This window comes from Typopeltis vanoorti, chromosome 13, assembly GCF_054136105.1.
Source record: "Typopeltis vanoorti isolate ZY-2024b chromosome 13, IOZ_Tvanoo_1.0, whole genome shotgun sequence".
NCBI lineage: Eukaryota > Metazoa > Arthropoda > Arachnida > Uropygi > Thelyphonidae > Typopeltis > Typopeltis vanoorti.
Window position 1 is genome coordinate 64,543,327 of NC_143561.1, and position 27,092 is coordinate 64,570,418.

General features: G+C 36.2%; 1 protein-coding gene across 1 annotated transcript in view; it reads right to left on the reverse strand.

The window, feature by feature from the left end:
* Positions 1-27,092, reverse strand: part of hiw (MYC binding protein highwire) — a 1,014,282-nt gene that overhangs the window by 297,529 nt on the left and 689,661 nt on the right. Inside the window, exon 58 of the mRNA XM_090402616.1 lies at positions 15,141-16,947. Coding sequence (XP_090258742.1) covers positions 15,141-16,947 — 1,807 coding nt within the window. The remainder of the gene's footprint in view (positions 1-15,140; positions 16,948-27,092) is intronic.

Here is a 27,092-nt window from a genome sequence, read left to right on the forward strand (position 1 = left end):
TTCTTCTACTCTGAATCCCACCTTTGCTTCCCAAATTTTAAAACTTTACAATTTGCAACATTAAACTGATATCCCCCCCCACCCACCCACACACTTACCCATTCACACAATCTATTTTGCAAAACTATATCTGCACTATTTATCATAATGCTCTCCAAATTTGCATCATCTGCAAACAACCACATATCACCATTTAAGCGCTTTCCAATGTCATTTACATACAAATTAAACAAGAATGGCTCACAAATTAGACCACTGGGGCATGGCACTAGCAACTTCCCTCTTATGGGATATTCCTCCCCCTACCACCACCACTGCCACACAACCTGTTGATACCTAACATACAGCCAATCTTCAATCCAACACACTAATCTACTATCCAAACCCACCTGTCACTCTTTAACTACAAGTGGCAATCTATAAAAAGCCTTTGGAAAATCTAAATATACTCACCCCCCCACACCTTGTCCAATGTATTCGTCACCTTGTTATAATAAGTAAGTAGATTGCTAAAACATGATCTTCTTTAACAAAATTAAGGGTATTCTACTGCTGTTAACCCAGATCTGAATCCTTGTCCTCACTGGCCTATAATTCAAAGCCTTAGTTCCCTTTTTGAAGAACAACAATTTTGCCATCTTTCCACTCATTTGAAATGTGGGCTAATCTAAGACTCAAGTTAAATATGTAGGTAAACTGTTGCTAACTCCCTGGACAATTCCCTCAAGACCCACAGTAATATACCATCAAGTCCCATGGCCTTGTTGACACCAAGTTTACTTAATTCCTGATAAACTTCCTGCTCACTCACCATCACTGGTTCCTCCCCAATTCCCACACCTCTCAAGTTGTCATTATGTTACAATCTTGTTACATCACAAGGATGGAATACTTGAATGAACTGGTCATTAAACACTTCTACTATATATATATCCTCCTCAGTGTTTATCATCCTCAGATGTGGTGGTAAAAGTACTAGAAAAATTGGTAAAAAAGAGAATTCAAGAATGAGTAGATAAAAATATATGATACTGTATGAGGGTTAACATGGTTTTGTGAAGGGTCAGTCATGCCTTAGTAATTTACTATATTTTTATATTAGAGTAACAGCTGAGTTGGATAAAAAAAAATGGATACACGATGATTTTGCTGGATTTTGCAAAAGCATTTGATAGAATACTGCATGGAACTCTGTTGCACAAATTAGAACAAATGGGGATGGATATAACACTGGTTATGTAGATAAGAGGGTGGCTGCTGGACAGATATCAAAAAGCGGTATATGGAGGGGCAGAATTAAGGCAAAAACAGGTGACTAGTAGTGTACTGCAGCAAGGTCTCCTGGGACCACTGCTGTTTGATTTGTACATAAATGATATAGGAAATAACCTGAAAGGAAATACTCAGCTGTGTGCTGATGACGTGAAATTAGGTAGAGTAATAGTTAATCAAGGTAATGTGAGAGCTTGCAGGAAGATTTAAATAGGTTGTCATTATGGGTAAAAGTTAATGGGTGTCAGTTTAATGTTGAGAAATGTAAAGTTATGCATTTTGAGACAAATAGATTAAAAGCGTGTATCACATTGATGGCATGTGTATAAGATAACTTGGCTATTGAAAAACACATTAACATGTAGAGATAAGGAAGCTGATATTCTCTTTATAAGTCCTTGATACTCCCACACATCTGGATTACTGTGCTCAAGTCTGGCCTGCTGGATTTCTTGGGGATGAGGTTGTGGTGGAGAGGATTCAGAGGCAGGTGACTAAGAAGGCGAGTTGCCTGCAGAATGTTCCCTATGAGGATGTGTGAACTGCAGAAGTTGGTTGACAGGAGAAATAAAGGGGATATGATAGAAACATTTAAGTTGCTTAAAGAGTTTTATAGGATAGATGCAGGGGAAATGTTTCAACATTTGGCTAAAGGGATCAGAACATGGGGTCATTCCTGGAAGTTGAATAAAAGTTTTGCTAGTAGTGGGTGTGAGTACTAGATTTTTTGCTTGGAGAGTTGTGAATGAGTGGAATGGGTTGCCAGAGTCAGTTGTGAGTGCTTTGTCTATTAATGGATTCAAAAAGAGGTTATGATAGATTGTGTGGATAGATTGGGTTTCTTGCAATGAGTCTTCAGACTCCATGGAGGTGCCTGCATAATAATAATAATAATTATCATTATTATCAACGACCATCATCATTCTCCTATAATCATTCTTCTTTCTACTGGCTGCATATTGAAAAAACTCCCTTGCATTTCTTTTAGCATCATTTGCTAACTGCTGCACATACCGCAATTTTGCTACTTACTAAGTGAGTCACCTTCCTTTATACTCCTCATGTATCTGATTATCTCCACTCATCTTGTGCCACCTCCACAATACCTTTTTCTTCCAGATTGCATGCTTCACCTCTTAAGTCATCCATTTTACACCTACCTTATTTAATCTCCTGACTTGGGAATATACTCACCATTGCCTCTGGCAGATACTTTCTGAGTAGACACCAAGCATCACTGATTTCTTTCCCATGCAATTCCTCATTCCATGATATTGCTACAAGCCACCTGAGCATGACAGTTCCACATATAACTCTTTCTCACAAAAGTCTGTTATGGCAGGCCACCACCCAAGTGATCAACATCATCAACTGTAGGAAGACGTGGCACTTCATCTACAACATGTTCTGATGAGAGAATCAAATCCAAGGCCCTCGATCCATGTGTGGCCCTATTACATACTGCTTAAGATAGTTATCCCTTAAAAACTGAAGAAATTCATTCTCTTTGGTTCCTAATGCTTTCTTTTCATTCCAGTCTATATTACCATAATTAAAATCACCTACAACAATCATCCTTTTCTTATTAGCCAGACCAATTTATCTAAACATTTCCTTCTCGCTGCGTTCCACATTAACAGGTCTATAAGCAACACCCTACCAAACATTTTGTCCTGTCCACCTCCACTTCACACCACACTGTCTCGAATCCACTGTCAATACTTGCTCCTTGCATCTCCACCCTAGATGGACTCAACTCCTCTGCCATCATTAATAACACTCCTCCTCTCTTTTTTTGTTTGTCTTCAAAAAAAGACTATATATCCTTCCATTTTTATTCCTGTCAGAATGCCATCCTTGTTCAACCATGTCTCACTTATACCAAATTTTTGAATGAATGAACTCTATCAATGCTACAATTTCATTCCTCTTGTTTCAAATACTTCTAGCATTTGGAACATACACACTAGCTCATTTCTGTTTCTAAAACAAGTCCCAGTGATTCCCACTTTTCAGATGTGGCTCCTCTACACTCTTCCCATCCAGTCCTGTATCCTAACTTAGATTACACCCCTCTTGAAGAGTAAGAGAGTAAAGATTGTGAGTCTGCTGCCTTAGTATGATAGGACAGAACTGAGAAGGGTCATGATGGCCAATGAAGATTGAGCTGGATGAATGGTGTGCAGTTTATTGATGTAAGGAGTGAATGTGATGGATGAAAGGACTTATATATGCCCGACAAACTATATTTAAATGGTTTTGGAGTTAGATGTTTGGAGAAAGTGTTGTTTAGTGAGAATGTGGTAGTGCAAAAACAGGGAAACTAGAGTTATTAGGGAGGATGAAATCAAGCATGTGTACAGTAATGATTATGCAATGCCGAATGGGATTTCACAGGTTTCCGATTTGAATGGGCTAGTAATGACATTACACAAGGGTAACTATGGATACAAGGGGATGGTGAAATGCATGTACACTAAGGCAAGAAGTATCAGGAATAAGGGTGAGGAGTTTTTGGTATTGGTGAGCTCAACCTGGCCAAAAATTAAAAACATCAGTGAGATGACTGAAAATGATATAGTTACAGGAATAGAATGTGAAGGTTACTGTATTTTCAAGATGGACAGAAGGAACAGGGCAGGAGGTGAGGTATTGCTGATGATAGCTGAAGAATTACAACCAACAAAATTAGAAGTTAAAGAGGATTTTAGGTCTGAAGAAGATGGTTCATTTGTGGTTGTTTGGTGTGAGATAGAGGCAAATAGAACAAAATATGTTGTTGGATGCAGCTACAGATCAGGGGAGGGGAGGGTCCACAGGAAGATGCCATGTATTGGCAGATTGGCACAATGAGTATAGGCCAAACAATTATTATAGGAGACTTTAACTATGGGAACATTGATTGGAGGGAGGAAAGAGGGCATGGAAAGATGGAATGGGATAATTACATAAAACAACATGTAATAAAAGAAGCAAGGGGATTTGAGGGTGTTGGATCTGATAATAGCATTAGAAGATGTGTCCATAACCAAGGTAGACACACTGCCTCCAATTGGGGAGAGTGGCCATGCGGTCTTGTTCTGCGTAGCTGCCAAACATGTGAAATTATCTGGGAAGAAAGGATTTATGTTGAATTATAAGGCTGTGATTAAGAGAGACATAGAAATCATCTTGGAACAGTGTCATGGCTTGAGAAGATACAACAAAAGAATATCATTAATGTATTGCAAGTGGTCAAAGGTTGCTTGAGAGTAGCAGTAACAAGACTGCATACCCAAGGTCAGGAGAATAAACCAAGTTGGAATTAAGTGGATGAACAGGGATATAAAGCAAGAACTGCAAAAAAAGAAAACATTGTGGAGGAAATATAAAGAAAAAAGTGATCAGCATACTCGATGAGCAGTACAAAGTGCAAGCAAGAAGAATTAGCCAAATAAATCCAAAAGAGTTTTTTCATTATAAGAGGAAAAATTACTATGGTAGGATGATTTTAAACAATGCTCATGGTAGGAAGGCCACTAAACCAAAAGAAATAGTTCAGTTGCTTAGTGATCATTTTGCAAAGGTGTATCATTCAGGTGGTGATTTTCCAGTTGCTGATGTTACAGGAATGCATATCAATATTGAAGTAGATAAACAGATGTTCAGCATATTAAAAAATATGAATGTGAACACAGCAGGGGAACTGAATGGCATATCAACCTGTGTACTATGTCAGTGTGCAAGAGAACTGGCATTGCCTCTGTTGTTCAATCTAAGTCTCAGCTCTGGCAGGGTTCCAAGGGAAGGAAGGAGGGTAAGAGAGTACAATTGCATATAGATGGCTCCAAGACAGAGATAGCAAACTGCAGACCAATAAATATATCAGGAGTGGTTGTTAAAGTATCTGAAAAGTTGCTGAACAGTAAAATGCACACACAGACAAAGAAATTAAGTGCACCAAGAAGGAAGCATAGGATTCAACTGAAATTTTATTGGTGTAATGATACAGGTGAGTGATGCACATGATGGCAAAAACAGAGCTGAAGGACAATTACAAAGGGATCTGTGGTATGCAATCCGGTCATCATCAATAGCGCATTGCACTGCCTCGTGCTGCGTTACATGCTGCAATACGGTCCGGCATGGTGGTGAACAGATGCCTGATGTTGTCCTGCGGCAGACTAGCCCGCACGTGTTGGACGTTGTGCTCCAAATCCCAGATATTGCGGCACGGTGGGAGCTGGCATTTCAGCTGTTCCCAAACATGCTCAATAGGGGACAAGTCCAGGGAGCGAGCAAGCCATGGACGTGTCTGTACACGACATAGGCAGGCCTGGGCAACCCGAGCCATGTGCAGAAAGGCATTATCCTGTTGGTATAGCGCTCCTGGTATCCCAGCCAGGAATGGGAGAAAGTGGGGCCATAGGATGTCGTCCACATACCGCTGCCCAGTCAATGCGCCACGTACCACTACGAGGGATGATCGGCTATCATAGGCTATGGCTCCCCAGACCATAATGCCTGCAGTGCGGAAGGTGTGGCACTCGATAGCGAGGTCGAGATTGTGTCCTTGACCAGGGGTCCTCCACACCCGGACACGATGATCATCTGTCCCCAAAATGACACTCATCGCTGAAGACCAGACATCGCCAGTCTGTGGCATTCCACGTTGTTCTCGCCTGGCACCACTGCAAACGGAGTTGGCAATGTTGCGGTGTTAATGGAAGCACATGTAAGGGGCATTGGGATCATAAATTCACCTCCACGAGGCGTCGGGAAATGGTTTGTGGACACACAGGAGCACCAACATCTGCCTGTATAGTGGACCGGGTCACCGTGGGATCCCTCCATGCTTGCCGCACAATCCGTTGATCCTCTCTAGAGTTGGTGCTCCTGATCCGACTGGTGCCACTCTGCCATGTGGCAGTGCCGGAACGTGTCCACAGCTCCCAACACTGTCGGACAGTATGGTCAAAACGGTTCATGTGCATGCCTATACGGCGCACCAACCAGCCTCCGGTTTTCAGGCCAATGATCATGCCTCTGTCAAAGTCCGTAAGTTGCTTAAATCGACGTCTCTGGCGTCTACCTGGCATTATTGTCACTTTGTACTCTAGCTTGCGTCAGCCAGCTCTTTTTGCTTTAATCGGCTATCGACTACACGCCGGCTTTATAAGGCTGCCGGTTCGTGCTTGCAGTGCCACCGCAGGGTGTGTGGGCATGTGCAATCGCACCAAACTTGGATCATTTGCATACCACCCTGCACTCTAGCCATTTGCTTAGTTTCAGCATTGTACCATGTTTTCTTCCAGATGTGCTAATTTCTTTGTCCGTGTGTGTACAAAAGTGGGTAGATAGGGATGCGATATTCTATAGTGGGCAGCATGGCTTTGTAAAGGGTAGGTCCTGTCTTAGTAAGTTATTCACATTTTATAATAAAGTGACAATAGATTTGGATAAAGGTAATGACTACACCATGATACTACTTGACTTTAGACTATTGCAAAAACTGGAGCAAATGGGAATGATATAAGGCTAGTGGCATGGATGGGGGGGGGTGCTGACAGACAGACACCAGAGAGTACAATATGGTGGAGTTGAACTTGGAGAATGACAATGACCAGTGGAGTACTTCAGGGCTCCGTAGTAGGGCCACTACTCTTTAATTTATATCAGTGACACAGGGAAAGATTAAAGAGGGGATATTCAGTTGTTCTGAATGCAAAACTGGGGCAAGCAATAGTTATAAAGGTGATGTAAATATCCTGCAGATGATTTAAATAAATTGGTATTGTGGGCAAAGGATAATGATTATCAATTTAATGTTGCAAAATGTAAGGTTATGCACATCAGGTTGAAAAGGTTGCATACAGTGTATCATATTGATGGTATTGGATTACAGGAAATTGATGAGGCTAGGGCCTTGGGGATAATGGTGGACAAAGAGTTGAAGTTCAGAAGGCATATTGCAAAAAGTTGGTAAAATAGCTCAAAGGATTACTTGGATGGTGAAAAACACAATAGCAAATAAATATAAGGAGGTTATTATCATCTTTATAAGGCTATGATTTGGCTACATCTTGTCTTCTGTACATAGATTTGGTCACCTGGGTTTCTTTGGGACTAGGAGGTGGTCAAGAGGAATCAGAGATGAGTGACCAAGATAGTAACAGGTGTGTGGAATACAATACTCCCTACTAGGAAGGGTTGAAAGGTTTATACGTTACAAAGATTAGTTGATAGGTGATGCAAGTGAAATCGATTGATGAAAATTGTAGCAAGTGATTTTCAATATATGACAAATAGAGAACTAGGGGGGGGGGGGGCATCTGTGGACATTGTATAAGAGTGTGGTTAGTGGGAGGGGGGACCAAATTTTTTCCGTGGAGAATGAGTAGAATGAATTGCCAGAATTGGTTGTGAGTTCCCTGATGGTAAATGTATTCAAGGATGGGTATGATAGGATTTGTGTGTATAATGGTTAATTTGAGTCACCCATAGTGAGTGTCCAGACTCCATGGAGATGCAGTAAAATAATAATAATAAATGTCACCCCACATCCTTTCTTGTGCCCTCATACTTCTACTCTTGAAACCATCATATACAGTTTCATGCAGTGTCCCTCTGTCTACCATGACCTCCCACTCTTCACTCATGCCACTCACCTCTCCATCCACAAACTTGCAAACCTTACCCTCCTGCTCTTCCACAACAGCTTTTGCTTCCTCAGGTCTTACATTCACTTCAGTCATTTTCCCTTGCAGGAAAAGTTTCTCCAATTGATGCATACCAACTCCACACAAATGTAAACCATCTCTTTTATACAGCTCTATCCTCTCCTTACTCATCCCTCATATTCACAAAATGAACCCCTTTCTCCTCATGCAACTCTGCTAGCATACCATTCCTAATCTTCGCTCACCTTCTCAACTTATCATTATCATACTTGGGCAAACACGCTGACTACCTTACCTACCATGCTGTTATCTTATCTTTCACTCTCCTTAACACTCAATGTTACATTCCTCGTTACAATTTTCTTGTTACTAGTCAAATCATTTGTGCCAAACTACCACAACCAATTCTTTTGATTGCATACTCCTCTTATCCAATGCTTCAACCACCCTGCTGATTTTACTTCCTGGAAAACAGACCTTGTGCACCTTTTCATTCACCATACTTCTTATCATTGAATCTCCATACACTGCCACTCTCAAATCATCTGATATTTCTTTCAAATCTTTCATCCTATTCTTGATCACATCTGTATAGTGCCCATACACAAGAGGTTAGCTGATCAACCTACAGTACATGGACCATTGGATCTGTTTAAGTTAGGGGAGTGAAGTAATGTTTCACATGTTTCTTTGTAAAGCAATTCCATGAGGAACCAACTTTTGTGAATGACTTTTGCCACAAAAGTCGGTTTTTTTACAAAGAAACATCTGAAATGATACTTAACTCCCCTAACTTAAACAGATCCCATGGTCTATGTCTATCCCCTTTGTGGAAGATAGTACTCTATAAATCAGTTTTTTTTTTTTCAAGGACCATTTTTAGTTATCTTACTTTAGCTACTTAGGTGGCACCTTGTGAATATTGTTTAATTAGCTTTTGTACTTGTACTGATGATGCCTGTGATACTCAGGCAAAAATTCTACTAATAAAGAATATTTTAAGTGAGTTAATTCCATTATTATAGTTGTAAGTAATATGGAACTACTTTTTTTTCTCAGATATTGCTTCTGAAAGATGCACAATGTATTTCTGCAAAGTTTCGCAGCATTTGGATTGCAGGGCGGCACTCCACAAAGTCCCAAACAAGGATACTTTAATTTTGATTACCTTGTATTTGCAATAAATATTTAATTATTTTTATAATTGAGCTTCATTCTTTAGTGTACACAACATGTTGATCCTTGAAATGAATGCACATTCATGGATATGAATCTGAAGCCATTTGACTCCCAAACAGTAATAAATCATCATCATTGGGGCATGTTTATGACATATACAGAAAGAGGTTAATGGTTGATACATACTGTATCATAATACTCCTACTATCCTTTAACCCTCCACCTGGCCAGGATGTCTATAGACATCCAGCTAATCTGGATACGATGTATGCTATCTGGTGAAGGCACATGGATAAGAAGTGCAATTTGGCCGGCATGTCCATTAGAAGGTGTGATAATCCCTCACACTGAAGAGAACACTTAATCAGATTATCTCACGCTCATAGCTGCTTCTTAGTTGCCTATAAGAAAAAATGCAGTTCCTCGTTCTATGCTGGGTAACTGAATCTTAGTTATATTGGATAAACTAAAAATATAGAAATTATTTTTATTTTCTCTTTTTATTGTACAAAGCAATTTTAATGCCTGGACAAAATAAAGATCCTTGCATAGTTCATCATCATCATCATCATCATGCGTATCAAGGATTTAGGCCTAGCATGGCCTGTTCCAGCCTTAGAAGTCATTGTTGAATGGTTTAAGAGGACATCCTGGTTTTCTTTTTCCTAATGGCTTGTACTTTAAGGCTTGTTTTGGTAATCTTTCCGTTTTCATTCTTTCAATGTGTTCCATCCATTTATGTTTATATTTTTTAATTTTTTCTATTACTGGTTCTTGGTTTAATTCTTTCATAATATCTTCGTTTCTTTTGTGATCAAATAAAGTATACTTTGCAGTTTTTCTCATAAACTTCATTTCTGCTGTTGTTAATCTTTGTTTGTCTTTTTGTTTTATTGTCCAGATTTCGCTTCCATACATTAAGACTAGTAGGGCTAATGTATTGTATACTTTTAGCCTGGTTTGTTTTTGAACTAGGTTTGGTTTAAATATAGAGTTAATTACACCTGTTATTTTTAAATATTTTGCAATTTTTATGTTTATATCTTTTTCATTTTCATATGTGATCATACATCCTAGGTAGTTAAATGAATTCACCTTTCTAAGATCTTGTTATCTATTACTATTTTAGTTCTTGCTGGATCTTGTCCTTTAAAGGCCATAATGTTTGATTTTTCCGTTGATATTATCATACCATAATCTTTGGATATCTCATTTAGATCTAAAATAGCTTTCTGTAAGTTATCTTCAGAATTTGTAATTATCCTTGCATAGTTTCTTCACTTAAATATTGCCTTACCTTGGAGAACCAATTTCATTTTTAATTTTTTTTTTTGCTAATTTTTTCTAATTGTTTACTCCACAAAACATTTTCTTTGTTCTCAAAGAAATTAATTCACAATAATTATTTGAAATATTATTTTAAAAAATCCGGCTGCCGACGTTCGAGATTATGTTATATTTTTGCTCAAGATCATGTTTCAAAGAATACGTCACAGATTTCCTGAAGGACGTGCTTGAGCAACTTTGCTTTATAGAGAATAGCATGAAATTCTTTAATCATATCACTAAATTTTTTTCTTTATATTTTAATCTACTGTTCTTTGCACTTTCGCATTCTTGGTTTCTCTGCATGATTGGTCATTACAACATGAAATTAATGGTTATGATTGAAAATGATATGTATATATTTTGTGCTAGTTCAGATATTATGCTCCAATTTTATAATAAGCAATACTTTTGCTTATATATACATATTTAAATTACAAAGTTTTGTATTAAAAATTTCCGTTACAGAAGTTCGATGACTCAACATTATTGTCATATTTCTTTTTCTCGTGTGGGCGAAAAATGGTAAAATGTCCCTCTTATAATTGTATCAGATGTTATAATGGCAAAAATAGTAAGAAAAAAAATTATTTGTACTTTCTTTTCAAAACACAAAGAAAGAACATTGTAAATTCACCCAATGAAAAAGAAAATACTACATATTTTTCTTGTGTTAGCTGATTTTTTTTCTTGTAGTACAAAGAAAAAATCACTGACCATAAGATGGTAGAACACAAGAGGGCAAAAATCTGTAGACTGATTACATTATAACTAATAGAGAAATAATGTCAGAAAAAAACTATTTATGTAAGAGTTCTAACATCAGCAGATATAATGACATTTTCTTCTAGTTTAGATACATGGCTTTGTTGAAGTAGCTAAACCTTTGCTACTATTTACCCTAAAATGAATGGACAGTTTCCCCAAGTGATTTACGTTTGTAACAGTTGTCTTGCGAACGATTTCTAAAATAAATTCTCTGAAATATCAGCAGATTGAACAAGTCTATAACCTTCCCCCTCTCCCCCAAAAAATAAGATTATGCATAAGCTCCTTTTCTCTTAAAATAATTCAAATCCTCTTTTTCGAGATAATTGTATGAAATAATTTAGAATTTTTCAATAATAAAAATGAAACAGATCATTATAAATTAAGAACTTATTTTAGCATAAATATTGTATCAGCCTGTAAAAGAAATATCTGTATTTTTTTCTATGTTAGGATGTCTACTGATCAACAATTGAAAATGAAACATGACATTCTTGATGTATCTCACACTACAGCTTGAGGCACTTTAGTGTCCCTTCTGGCTAAATGTTTTCTCTTTTCTTTCTCAATAGCACTGAGAGTGATCTAAGCCTTTACCTTTTCCTCCAGCTAAGAGGATTATTATCAAGTATTTCTAAGGTGTAGATTACTTCAGAAATAGCAACCAGCAGCAGAAGTAGAAGAAAATTATTTAGATTATTTTAAGAAAAAAGAAACAAAAAATAATACTACTGAACTTTCTTTCGTGTGGTACATAAATTTTGAATGGTGAAAATATAGCATAGTATTTCTAAAATTTCAAATCATTTCAGCAGACAGTAGAACAGCTATTTTAGATTGCAAAGAAACAGTACAGAACTAGAAGCTTAGTACAACAATATTATTGCCTTATTTCTTTTGTCAAAATGGTAAATGAAGTAATAGATTTTTAATACTATCTGGAAACGTTTTCATACCTGTAGAAATTTAGAGTGGTTATGCAATTGAATTCCAAGAAAGAATAAGGGGGGTGGTGGCATAAGCATTACAAAATCATCAAAATGAGCATAAATTTTGAATCATTCTGTATATGATATCCTTCATATTATATTTTCAACATATCTACGGTGGTTACTGGACTAGATATTATTGTAATGTGCATTCTACAAAAAAAAAAATAAAATAAAATAAAAGTGAAGAATCCCTGCTAAAACATCATTGGATATAAATTTTTGATACTAAAAAGACTCACAATCAGAAACTGAGTTATGCAGTATAACATCATTTGTTGTTCATAAAACAAAACCAAAAAAAAAATTTGATTCTAAAACTGAAATGTGATGATCAATATAATGCTTTTTTGCTAGGAAAGAAAGCAAAAGTCATATTTATTTCAATAAATATTATTTAAAAATATAAATATTTGACGTATGTTCAATTCAAACATTTGAAAATTTGCAAAAAAAAATTGTTTCTATATTGTGAGTCAAGTGCAAGAACAACCAGTGCAACTGTTCTGTTGCACTTATTTGAAGAATGAAATACAGCATATTTACTATTACTAAATAGATTCGTTGCAAAGGCTGATCGATGGTCATTTCAGGATTGATTATTTTCGCACATGTGAAATTCATTTCAATTTTTGGGAAGAAACACGATAAATCATTTTAGAGGCAAAAAAGGTCAAATATCTCAGGACAATAAAGAAAATTCCAAGCAAAACAGTGTGCATAAATACAGGTAATACAAAAGTCACCTACTAACAGTTAATCCACTAATGCCTCTAAAATAGCCGTAAAGGGATTAACGGTGGAGGAAGGTAATGGCATGATAAAAGGTGAATGCAGATGAAGTTTTGATCCATGCAGAATGCTATGGTGGTCTGGATATTTCAACCACCTCAGCCGGTAGGAAGGTTAAAGGGCTTGACCAAAAGTAATATCAAAAATTTGTAAATTCAGTAAATGCTATAAAATTTTTTTATTTTTTTATTTTTTACTAAATAGCTTAAGGAAATTACAACATATACTAGGATATACATTAAAATAAATTTTAATACACTTCCAATATTTCAGCAACATCTACATCAGAAGACCTTCAGCCCAATTGTCCAAGAATACGAACATTGCCTGCTAGGAGGCACCATCAGGAATTTAGGAGAAAGAATAGCATCCTGCTTTGTCCTCATTTACTGTTTGTTGTGCTCGCGTGCACATGTCTTGTTTTTAAGTTCCTGTGAAAATGGCAACGTGCGTTGCCGAAATATTGGAAGTGTATTAAAATTTATTTTTGTATATCCTAGTATACATTGTAATTTCCTTAAGCTATTTAATAAAAATGCATAACCAACATCTAAGCCTTTCCACGAGAGCTATAAGATTGGTAAATGCTGACAAAGCTTCATTTTGAGAGGGATTGATCTACAGTAGTCATAAGTACAAAGTAATTTCACTTGAAAGAAAGTGTAGCTGCTGTTGGGTTACTATTTCTATAACTGAACAGTACATGGACAATGCTGCTCAAATATGAGCAAAGACATATCTGAACTAGCTAGAGTCTTCATATTGACAATCTGGCATAAATGGATGTTTAGAAGTTGATTATCACTTGTGTTGTTATTTAAAGGTGAAAACACGTCTAGGAATTATTATTTTATTTAGTTATTAAATTATTTTTATTTAGGCCAATTTGAGACCTACAGAAGAATAAGCAAGCTCCCCATTACCCTTAAAGGTGGCAGCCAGGACTGCAGGATCCAGCATTTTCTCCTAGTCTTTGTTTGCCTTCTAATGGTATGTCTGAGTGCACAGTTAGTGTGGTGTTTATATCATTGTGCCAATGAAGATGCTGTGGTGACCAGGGCAAACTACTGACCTAATAATTTAATAACTAAATAAAAATAGTCAATTATTATTATTCCTAGACATGTTTCCTCTTCTAAACAACAACATGAGAGAATATCGCATAAGTATTATTATTCCTAGACATGTTTCCTCTTCTAAACAACAACATGAGAGAATATGGCATAAGAGAAATAACATGTCAGACAAGATGTAATGTTACAGGATCTAATGTAGTGTGCAAGTAGAGTTTTTTAGCATGGAAACAAGTCGCTGGATAATATTCCTTGGGAAAGTGACTCTCATTTAGAAAGATGGCTCATTACAATGGTAGATCAGTGCGCTATAATGCTGGAAACATTATAATATTAGAATGACAAGAATTAGTGTGTCAGATCGGACCATTTTTGTACATCATTGTGATAATTAGTTAGAAAGCAGGATCTCAATTACAAGTCAGTATATCTCCCAGATCTCCCCCCCCCCCTCTGGGTACTTGAAGTATCTAAAATTTTTAGCTTGACTTCAATACGAATTTTCAGTGTCCAGTATAAGACCACAAACAACAACATACTTATTTACATCCTGATACAACAACTTATATTCCTGAATATGGAAATAGTTCCATATTCTGCACCTATAACAGGATTTTTCCAAATTACTTAATCCCACCTATTATATATTTTACTATTATACAAATTACTTAATTCCTACCAAAATAATAAAACTATTTTGGTAGGAAGAATTGATGGCAAAGGAACTAGAGGAAGAAAAAGAATATCATGGTTTGACAACATCAAGACGTGGACAGGAAAGAGCAGTGCACAACTGCTCAGATTAGCACAAGACCGCAGTTTGTTCGCCAAGATGGTCGCTGACCTTCGATAGAAGATAGCACAATAAGAAGAAGAATTCCCCAACATGTTGAATATGACAAAAAAGTTTACTTGAAATACAATAATTTATATATCCTAGATCATCACACACACACACACACACACACACAAAATAATATCTTGTAACTGATTTTATTTTAAGTTAGTGACACAAAACATTAACTGGTCATCTGAGCAATCAGTTTATGGTTAAGGTATTGAGAAAAAGTGATTGCACATACCTTCGCTTCCACTGCTATTATTTCTCTTTCTTGTCATAATGATTCTTCCTTCTTCTCCTTCTTGTTTATTCCAATCCCTTGATGTTAAACCCACTGATATAGATCTATGGAAGGTGCGTGTTCCCATTTCCCCATCTCTGCATTTTGACCGTTTTCTTTCCCTTTTGCCTGAATTTTGTTGCAAATCTGCTCCTCCATTCATAGTCATGGATCTCATAATACCTTGGCACATATCAACTAGTCCAACACTTAATCCTACACCTTCAACCCCATTTTGCAGTGCTCTGATATCTTCTTCTGAAAGGAATTCTTCTCCAATCATGTTATTATATGCTTGTTGTACTCCTAACATCTCCAAACACTGAAATGAACCTATAGGAAATGGCGAATTGTCAAAGATACTTACTTGTTCTATAACACTAGGCATACTATTATAAGGACTCCGTCTAAGTGGTGTAACAACCTTAGTAGGAAGACCACTAGCTGCTGCACAAGAAAGTTCAAGAAGAAACAAAGCATTGTTCTTCATAACCTGATGAGCCTCCATTGGAGGTAGTGGTGATAACAATTTAGTAGGGGTTGACTTTTTTCTTGACTTTTTAGCCTTCTCTTTTATAATAGTCTGTCGTTTTTGGCGCAAATACTTTTCCCTACAACGATCGCAAATTAAATACCAACTACTACCTCCAATTCCACCATCTCCACAATTTCCTGCCCAACCACCACAGTAATTTCCACCACTATTATAACCTTTTCCTCCAGCATGATCACCACAGCCCGGATGTGACTGCCTCATATGATAAGTTACTGGATGAGGATAAAAATTTCCACATAATTCACACATAGTTTCTCTGTCTAGGCCAACAAATGGCCCACCTGCAGCTTCTCCAAACAAATTTCCTCTAGATGACATAACAGGCCTATAATCTTTTTTTTTCTTTATTTTTTTTTCTTTTTCTCTATCACATCGTTCTTTATCTAACCTATGAAACAATTTGCTACTTGTAAGAGGACTAGGCAAAATAAGTTGTTGAGATATAGCTCGTAAACATGAAGCCGCAATATGTTCCCATAGTATAACCAGGTGCTGCAAAGACTGAGGAAGTTGGTACTTCTCTGAGGATTTACTGTTTGATGAACTTCCCGATGAAGCTGCACCAGAGCGTTTATCATCTTGCAAGTGATTATCTTTCACACTTTCGATAACGATATCCTCTTTGATTGGTGCTGAAGTTTTACGGAGTTTATTTTTATTAATATTAGCATTCAGAGGAGTCTGTGTTATTGCTTCTAAGTACTGAAAATTCAAAAGACTAGAACTTGCCACCTCTACAGAATGCCTATACCTTGCTTTCTGTTCTCTTGTTAATGCTGTATCAGTTTTTTCTCGAAAAGTAACCTGAGGAACTTTGGTTATTTGCTTAGGAAGAGTGGGGTTAAACTTTAAAAAAGATGCACAAGCCATAGCATCATGAACAATTCCTTCATGCCACAAAAATGCTGCAAATACAGCTCGAAGACACTCAGCCACAGATGGAGATACAGCTTCTTTCACTGTCTCTTTAACTGTTTTCTCTTTAGAGTTTTTCTCCTGCTGAACAGGCGCAGGCGAATGAGCTCTATCTCGTTTACTACGGAGCTGTCGAGAAGAGCGATCTTTTCGACACATCTTTGAAGGAGATAACCTGATGGAATCATCTTTCCCTCCAGTAGTTCCAATACTAAAATGTCCTTTCACACTACCATCTGGACTAGTTTGAGTACCTGTTTGAGTTACGGATTTTGATGATGGACCACAGAGAGCTTCCTGAAAACAAAAGAAAAAAAACTAGAAATATATGTCTGTGAATATAATTATACACATATTAATATAGCAGATTTTTTTGGGAAAGGAAGTAAAAGATAAACCACAATGTATTAACCATTTAACTATAGCAAAGCCTTCAGATAAACACTACAAGAATAACATATAAATATTAAGAAAAGGTTGCTGCTATGGCCTTAAAAGCAAATATAACTTGGTCTTTAATTAATTTGAGTTTTCAATTCAAAAGAAAGTTATAAATATTCCTATCAGTTTATTTAAAACTAACTTTAATAAGAGATTTAGTGAAGTTCATATTTCAAAATCTCTGAAAATATTTTCTAATTATCTCATTTTTTTATATGTTGTTCTAAAACTCTTACATTCATTGGGCAAGTGTTGTAGGTTACCGATTTTTGTGGAAAGCAAAAACAAGGTACTCATTTTTATTCTGCATTAGTACGTTCCATACAGATGAATACCTACCTACTTATATATGAATAAGCAAAAATAATTTCTAAAATTTTAATTTTCTTTTTTTACTTGAATAATACATGTGGTGATGATTAAAAATCATTTTTACATTTTTTAAATTGAATAATACAGGTCCCAGATGGTTGACTTCATTTTATTTATTTATTGGCTATTACACAAAAGTAAATAATATGAATGAAAAAGCTTAATGCATAACAAAATACTTGAATTATCTAAACTGAGCCGAAATGAAGCCTATTGGCTCTTTATGTTTAAGTAACCTGAGTTATCATTTTACTGTCAAAATCAAAATTCCACATTAGCAATCATTTTGTTTCATATCATCCCAATTTCAAAATGTTTTTAAGTCAATAAAAACATATTTTGTCTATATCTCTGCATATGTCATATTTTTGATAGAATGGTATTTAAGTTAAAATTTTTCAATCAAAAATGCCGAAGAAAACAGTTCCTGTGATTATAAATTAAAGATACCATGAAATTATATACTTGGACAAAGCATTAAACCACGTATATATTAATAACTTAACACATATAAAACCAACAGTAATAACTTTAATGAATTAAAGGTACAAATATTTCGTACTGAAAGTAACAGTACATCATCAGTAGAACAAACAGTTAAAGGAATGGAGTACAAAGCACAGAACAGTTGGTGGATTACCAATTAAATTGTTGCCAAGTGCCAGAAGATTAATATTAATAAAATATTATTAATATAATTCTTAAAAACTATTTCATTGGTGGTTGCATAAGATGAGAATCTCCCAAACTTTTTGAAGAGAGAGACGGGCATTTCGATTCAATTCAGCTGATGTAAAAGAGCTTTGCAACTTTCTTTAAAAAGGTGTTCATATTTAAACCTGCATCTGTAGAGAAGACAAGCTTTATCCTCCTAGATATTATGTTTAGTGTCAATGTTATGTTGTGCTAGACCAGACTTATTAGTATTCTGAAGTTCCTTCATTCTTTTTTCCACAGAACGGCCTGTTTGTCCAAAGTATGATAAAATTGCATTCACATGGTATCTGGTAAACACCAGCTAATGATAGAGGTGCCAGTTTGTCTTTTGTAGATGGCAAAAAATGAGAAATTTTGTTGATAGGAAAATATGTGGGAATAAGATGATACTTCTTCAAAATTCTGCCAATAGGTTTTGAGATGCCTGAAATATAAGGGATTGGAACTGTACGGTCTGTTGAAGAATCCTGAGATGTTGGAACATAGGAGTCAATTATCTGATGGATTTCATTAGGGTTGTAACCATTAGATTCTATTAACTTTTTTTATAGTGAAAAGTTCTTGTTGTAAGCTTAATGGGGAGGAGCACACTTTATGTGCTCTATTAATTAAAAATTTGATAATGCTGATTTTTTGAGAGGTGTGATGAGCAGACTTTTGATGAATGTATCTGGCAGTAAAGGTAGGTTTTTGATAGACACTTGTTGACAAAGTTCCAGAGGATATGCGTGTAAGGAGGATGTCCAAGAATGGTAAACTACCAGACTTTTCTTTTTCCGTGGTGAACTGAATGCGTGGGTCAAGGCTATTTATCTATTGTAGAAATGTGGTAAGTTCCTCTTCATTATGTAGCCAAATAGCAAAGACATCATCGATATAACGAAACCAAAGAAAGGGTTGGGGATGAATGGATGAAAACAAGGTGTCTTCCAGATGTTTCAAAAAATAGTTTGCCAAAGGTGGAGACAGAGGGCTACTCATGGCAGTACCTTCACAACTTGTTTGTAGATCTTGTTTTTCCAGCTACTCCTCATCCATCTAACTCCTATCTGATTAACCCTCCTTACCTTAGGTTTACAATTTAATACTGCTTCCTCTAGATGACCCTTAACTATATCCCATGCACTATTAACATCCTTACCCTGCAGTGTTTTATGCTGTGGCACAGATTTAAGTTTCATCCTAAGCTTGTCATAATCACCTGCCTTGTAATTCAGCATACATCCCTTCTTGACAGAATATTCTTCATGTTTTTCGACCTCCTAAGTCAAGACTACATGATTACTTTCACCAATCGGAGGCAATGTAGTCACCTCGCTTGTTATTATTATTATCTGAGACCTCCATGGAGTCAAGGACTCATCGAGTGAGGCTATAAATCACCCAAATCAGCAGTCATACCTTCCCTTAAATTCATTCACACTAGATGCACCAACTACCCCTAAAGGCAAACTATTCCACTCACTGCTCTGTGAGAGAAAAACTTAGCTCTTACCCCTTTCTTGACTGCAAATAAATTTAATGTCCATGGATGCCCCACATGTTCTCTCCTCACCTTCCATATAATGAAAAATTTCATCAGACACTATCCTATAATACCAATTCAAAAGTTTATAGATCTCTATCATACCGTGCCTCTTTCTCCTGTTAACCAGAGTCTGTAATTCAAATACTCACAAACTGTCCTCATAATCTAAATCTCATAATCTAGATATAATCTTTGTAACTCTTCTTTGCACCTTTCCACAGCTTTATCCCCTTGGAATCTGGGAGACCAAATCTGCACACAATAATCCAGGTGTGGTCTTATCAAAGCCTTATAAAGAGGCAAAATGACTTCCTTATCCTTAATGACAAGGTTTGCTTCAACATTGTAATTATCCTCTGAGTTGTATTTGCAACTTTTGCTATATGACCTCTGAACTTAAATTTCTTATCCACCAATATGCCAAGATATCTTGCCTCCTCAGTTTCTTGTGGCATAACCCTGCTAATATAATATGGCTGCTGGAAATTAATCACGCTAAAGTGCATAACTTTACACTGACATTAACTAATAGCCCTTTTCATTTGCCCAAATTTCCAACCTATTCAAACCATTTTGTAAGTGCTGAATATCAGTAGCATCCCTGATATTATGGGATGCTAATGATGGACAGCTCTTCTGATCCTATGACCAGGTCCAATACTCTCTCATGCCTAGTCCCCTCCATCACGTGCTGCATAAGTAATTACAGAGCTAGAAGCACAGAAAGTTGCAGAAGAAAAGAAGAGAGAGAGACACTCACAATGAAAAAAAAGAGCTAGCCTGGTTGGTAGAGTGGTTAGCATATCTGATCTCCAGCCAAAAGGCTGCGGGTTTGAATCCCGCCGTGGGCATGTATGTTCGTAATTGTCTGTGAAAGCACTAGTGGTAGTAGTCAGCGGTAGATGGTGTTGTTGTTAGATGCTGAAGGTTGGTGGAGTAGTGAGATGAGGAGTTGTAGAGTTGATGCCCTCCCTCGATGAGTCTTTGGACTCCCTGGAGGTGTGATATAATAATGATATAATAATAAAAAAAATTGACAGAGGCATGTGCCTCTACTAAAAACAATTTGGTTGTTTAGCAAAGTAGACAGAATAATGCAAGCTGCAACTACTTGTAACAGAGATAAAAAAAAAAAGGGGGCAAACTGTGCAGACTGAGTGTTGGATGCAATGCAAAATTTTAAAGCTCACTACTGAAACATGAATATCACTGCATCAAGAATGTCATTGGGCTCTATGCACTGGCATAAGAGAATAATAGAGCTATTTCCAGTTCACCTTGATGAATGATTGATTGTATGGTTCCGCTCCACTTGTAGGAAAGTTAAATTGCTGTTTCTCTTGTTTTTTCAATATCAAAAAATTCAGGAGAACATGAGGTTCTTGCTGTTATTCTAACAAAGATTTCTCCTAAAGTGTCTGCAATTCTTTTGGGTTCATTCATTATGTTCCAGGGGTAGATGAATGGTGTGTTCTTTATCTACCCTTCATGTTCTCTATTTTATCCCAAACCACTTTTGCATTGGTTACATGATTAAACACCTTACCGGCCGTTATGGATCAAATACGCATTCTCATACGCTTCGTATCCAACATATATTTCAATGTAATATCAATGATATTACAATTTTAATATGCACTTCGCACCATGGTAACTTGGACGTATATATACGTCCTGGCCGGTAGCGTGGTTAATAGATGATGTAAACCAGATCCAAAATTGCTTCCAATTGTGATATCTAATGTAACATGATATGACCTGACCACATTTTAAAGTTAGGTGATGTGATAGGATATCTTCAAAATACACCCCACGTTTTGTCTTTATCGTTTTTTTGGTTTCTTGGCACTGAGTGTTTCACTATGGTTTTGGATAGTAGAAATGAGATGATTCTGGCATTGTAGTTGTTACTGACTGACAGCACAATCCATCGCAATACTACATTGTTGATAGGTGTTTGGTTGAGTGTTAAATTTTCCAAGTTTTGAAAAGTTATTCCAATGAAGTGTGTTCAATTTTCCATCTGGGAAATCTGAGAAAGAGAACATGGTTCCTGTGAGGATATACAGAAAACAGGAAAGTGTTCTGTATATCCAGAATACTGCTTCCATATGTGTTCTCTTGAACATCCCACATAAATAATGGAAGAATGTAATGTTAAGTTGGATGTGCTGAAAAGGGTTATAGTTATCCACATAGATAGCAACTTCTCCATGAGTAGGTACATCTCCAGTTCTGTCTTTATAAATAAGGTGGGTCCTCAATAGTTTTATATATGTGTCTATATTTCTGTAGAAAAAACCTTGATATCACTGATATTTTGGCAGAATCCAAGAAAGCTCCACTTAAAAATTTCCCTATTCTTTTTTCTTTGTAGACTTTATCTGATTTCTAAGAGGATGAGGACTTATCTTTGTCTGGCTTGTGTTTGTCATATGATTTTGGAGAGTGTGGATGGTGAACATCAATCACTTCCTCTGGAAAAATGTTTAATATATCATCTGATATGTCATGGACAAATCTAGGTGTTTATTTTAAACTCAGTGGATATAGATGTAATTTTGTTCTGTGGAGATGTCTGGCAGTTTTTCTTCATAAGAGGCACGTCCAGTCAAGAATTTTAAAAAAATGATAGAGAAGGGAAAAAAAAAGAATGACACGTCAAAATACCTACATACATACGTTATTTTTCCATACAGTTGCCACTGACTTTCAGGCATTTTTGGTATTGCAGCACCAGCTTCTTCATACCCAATTTAAAAAAGTCTGCTGGCAGTGAGTTCAACAACACTGAGTTACACTGTTCTTCATTTCCTCTTCTTCAAACTGCTGAGATGGGAGCCACTATATCATATGCAGAAACAAGATGTAGTCACTGGGTTAGGGCTGTAGGGTAGGTGGCCAAAAAGTTCCCACCCAAATTTCTTAATTTGCTGGAGAGTTCAAGCTGTAGTGTGAATTCGTGCATTGTCATGCAAAAGCACAATCCCTGACAACAGCATTAGACATCTTTTGTTCTGAACTGCTTGTCTGAGTTTATTCAGAATGTCACAATATGCATCAGCATTAATTGTGGTTCCTCGCTGAAGAAAATCAATGAGCAAGTTCCCTCTTTTCAGTTCCAGAAGCCAGTGGGCATAATTTTTTTGACCGATGGTGCCTGTTTGAATTTTTTTTTCTTTTGGAGATGATGAATGGTGCCATTACATTGATTATTCTTTTGACTTGATGTATGTGTACAAAATCCATGTTTTGTCACCAAGTCACAACACAAGAAAAAAGTTCATCTCTCTCTCATTTTTTCATAATGTGGCAAACATTTTTGTGCTTATTTCATTCATTGCTGTTTATGCACATCAGTCAGCATTTCTGGACCCATCTGGCACACAATTTCTTATACCCCAGCTTTTCTGTCACAATTTCATGAATGACTGAGCATGAAACTTCTGGGAATTCAAAAGAAAGTTCCTTAATTGTGGAATGATGATTCTCATGAATTTTCATGTTCACTCTTTCCACCAAATTATCTGTCACCACACTTGGCTGGCCACTGTGCTCTTCATCGCGAACACTGTTGTGCCCTTCTTTACACAAATGATACCATTGCCTAACCCTACTGTCACTCATGACATTAAGCCTATAAACTTTACACAGTTGTTGAATTTCTGCAGCACTATTGCTTTCTGCTAACCAAAACCATATCACACCACAAACCTCGTAACTGGTAAGATTTTTAATCACATCACTCATTATTAATTCTTCAAGGAAGATAACAAACGATGACATGACGAAAGTAAAATGGTCAACAGCTAGCTAATGAGTAACTTTATGCTACCACACATGTGCAATACCTCTCTCATATCATATTTTCCAGTAAATTCTGAATGGACGTTACTTTCTGGGTGTGGCTTGTATGTTGTTCTTGCCACGAAGTTATTGATACGTACGTGTATTCAATACATGGAATCATTTTATGAGATTTTTTTTCAAGAGTGAAACCATGGTAAGTTAGGCTATCGATGCACTTCAAAGAAAAGCACTGATGATCATAAAGTTTAGGTATGCTGAAATTATTAGATGGTGAAAGAGACACGTGAATATGTGTTGATCCAATTGATTCAATTGAGCTCTGAAGAAGATCAAAGATAATGTCAAGATGCAATATCATATATCACACCTAAACTTCTGACAACTGTAAAAGCAGGATACCTGCCAATCCTTCTAAACCCTTTTGAATAAAGAAATTTTGCCCTATTGGTTTTTCACTGGGGGTGCATAATGATGAGAAATAGTGGTATATTTAGATGTATATGTCAAATATTTTCTGTTACTTATTTCTGTTATCAGCTGATGTATCTATGATAAGTGTGCTTAATTTAAGACATGTGAGGTCCCTGAAAAAATCTGAGAATGAAGGATTCATGCTCAAATGAAATTTTTGTTTTGGTACCACACAGCCATAGATCAATGCCCACTATCGAGCAAATAATAAATGCACTCCAAAGTGGAACATCAGGGTTAATTCTGACAATATATTAACAATGCAGCAAGCATTGAGCTTGTCCCTGGACCATGGGGAAGAATATTTGCTATAACTGTTGACCTTTGCAGCCAAGTCTTCTAGTCAAATCGATCATGGCTGGGACCTCCAGGACTGCCCCGCTTGCAGAAACACAGACCAAAGGAGTGCAAGATTACCAGGATTTACTACTCTGGATGTATGCATAGCAAACGCAGAGGCAGGACACTGTATCCCAGTGGTCTGGAAGATAGGAAATTAAAAAAAAAATAAAATACTCAAGGGAAGTAGAGTGAAGAATACAGAAAGAAATGTACATTAAAAAAGGAAGAATAAAAAAAAGGTCAGTACCACCAGTGGGAGTCCGCTTTACCACAAAGAGGTGTCCTAAATAAAAGGATAAAATATTCACAAGGTATCTGTGAAAAATAAAATATAAATTACTATGAATTTTATGAATCAACTTAATCTGATTTTAAATGTAAACAAAACAATTTGAAATAAAAATTCAATAAAAATTTTAAGTTTTTTATGTGCTCATGTTAACATTTTTTATGTCATTTACTAAAGCTTTTTTTACTATAGCTTCTACTAATGCATTACTAAATTTTACCATAAGTTGGAGGATATGAGATTGGATATAAACCACTAGTGTGGATAAAAGGATGGCTTACTGAGAGATATAAAAGTCAAATTATCATAGGAAGTCAACATGGAAAGTGTAGAGAGAGAACTTGAGACTACAGGATTTAAGGTGACTGCTGGTGTGCCTCAAGGATCAATCCTTGGTCCATTTTTATTTAGTATTTACTTTAATGGCAATGGCAATTAACATGGGACACAGAGTGATTTGCTGATTATGCAAAGATTAGCAGGTTAATTAGGAATGCAGCTGACATACAATACTTGACAGAATGATTAGGAATTCTGCACATGTGAAAATGACTGTCAGTTCAATGTTAGTAAATGCAAAGTTATGCACTTGGGTGTAGTGAGATAATGGCATATTATACTGGTGGGATTATGCTAGAATAAACTGATCAGGCTAGGGATCTTGGAGTTTTAGTTGATAGGAACATTAAGTTCAAGGGTTCAAAGCAAAGACTGCAAATACAACACAGAGGATAACTGTAATGATAAAACAAACATTGACATGTAAGAATAAGGAAGTCAATGTACCTCTTTAGGAGGCCTTGATATAACCTCATCTGGACTACTCTGCATAGATCTGGTCTGGTTTCTGAGGTGATGCAGATATAATGGAGAGGGTGCAGAAGAAACTGAAAGATGATATCCTGACTGAGGAATAGGAGAGACTGAGAATTGGGACTGCAGATGCTAAAAAATAGGAGAAGGGTGATATGAAAGATACCTATAAACTTCTGAAAAGATCGCACAGGATACCAGTAGATGAAATTTTTCATTTTAACATGTTCACATTGGGAAGTGTTTCACACGTTTATCATCCTGACAGGACTTCTCATTACCATTTGTGTGCCGCTTCCACATCGGGCAAGTGGTTAGGCTCAAATGACACAAAGTTTATACGGCATGTTAGTGGCAACTCTTTTGGTAGAATTTTATTGACGTTAACATTTGTGGTCTGTCTAAATGACATCGAAAATTTCAAATGCAGTTGAATAAACACTTATTTCATGTAATTGAAAATTTGGACAAATGTTTTTAGTTACTGTGTTTTCCAGTACAACAAACGGTTTTGCATAAGTCTATGTAGCATAATTTTTCTGTGTGTGCGTGGGGGAAATTCATTTTTATCTCAGGTGTCTTGAATTGAACTATTTGTTTACAAATATATTGCACAGACATAAAACTACTTGTTCTTCTTGTGTATAGTTGCAGTATAGTGGCTGTTAGGTAGGGTGTGTTGTTCACTGCTTCTGGTCTTTAGACAGTAGACACATAGGAATTAAAAAATGTATCTATTCCTAACTAAAAATTAATCCTATATTCTATAAAAAGAATGCAACTCATGAAAGTCAACAAACTAGAAATATGTGGGAAATCCACATATTTCTAGTTTGTGGGAAATCCACATGTTCTAGTGATGAGTTTCCTGAGCTGCTGTCAAAAAGAAAAAAAAAACTGCATGTGGTGAAGTTTGAATTTTTTGAAAAATTCAAACTTCATCGCATGCAGTGTAGTGGATAATTTAGATAATGATTTCAGTTGGGTATTGTATTTACAGAGCAGTTCCTCATCTGATGAAGAGGATATTTAACAAAGTAAGGTTTCTGAATTTTTAGTTTCAAATGAATAGAATCTGGTAACATGTTCAGTTCATGAGTACAGTAGAAAAGATGAGCCACTTTTACCACTTGATACAGAAAATCCATCTGTAGTGTACTCTGCATTTCTAACTGATGGCTTAATAGAATTTATGGTAAGAGAAACTAACAGATATGCAGATCATTGCTTATCCAGAACTCAGGATTGCAAAACTCCAGGTGGACAAGTGAATTCCAAGAATTAAACTTATAAAGAATAATATTATTTATGTATAAATTATACTACTGTGTAAAAAAAAAACACTAATCATCAGTAAATAAAGTGAAATATAAAAAAAAAAAAAAGAAATATACATAACAAGCACAATAAATTGTACAAGATGTTGTGCTTGTTATGTGTATTTCTTTATTCCTTTCCATCTATTCACAAGTTTTTTTGTTTTTTTTTAAATTATGCCCATCATAAATGCAAATATGGAAGTCCAGAGTTTATAGGATCACGTATTCTTCACTCCACTCCAGATACTCACAGATGTAAATTATTCATAATCCATTTTACAGAACTGAAAGTATTTTTATTCATGCCTCTTCTTTCTTTTCTCTTTATATTTTCTCATCT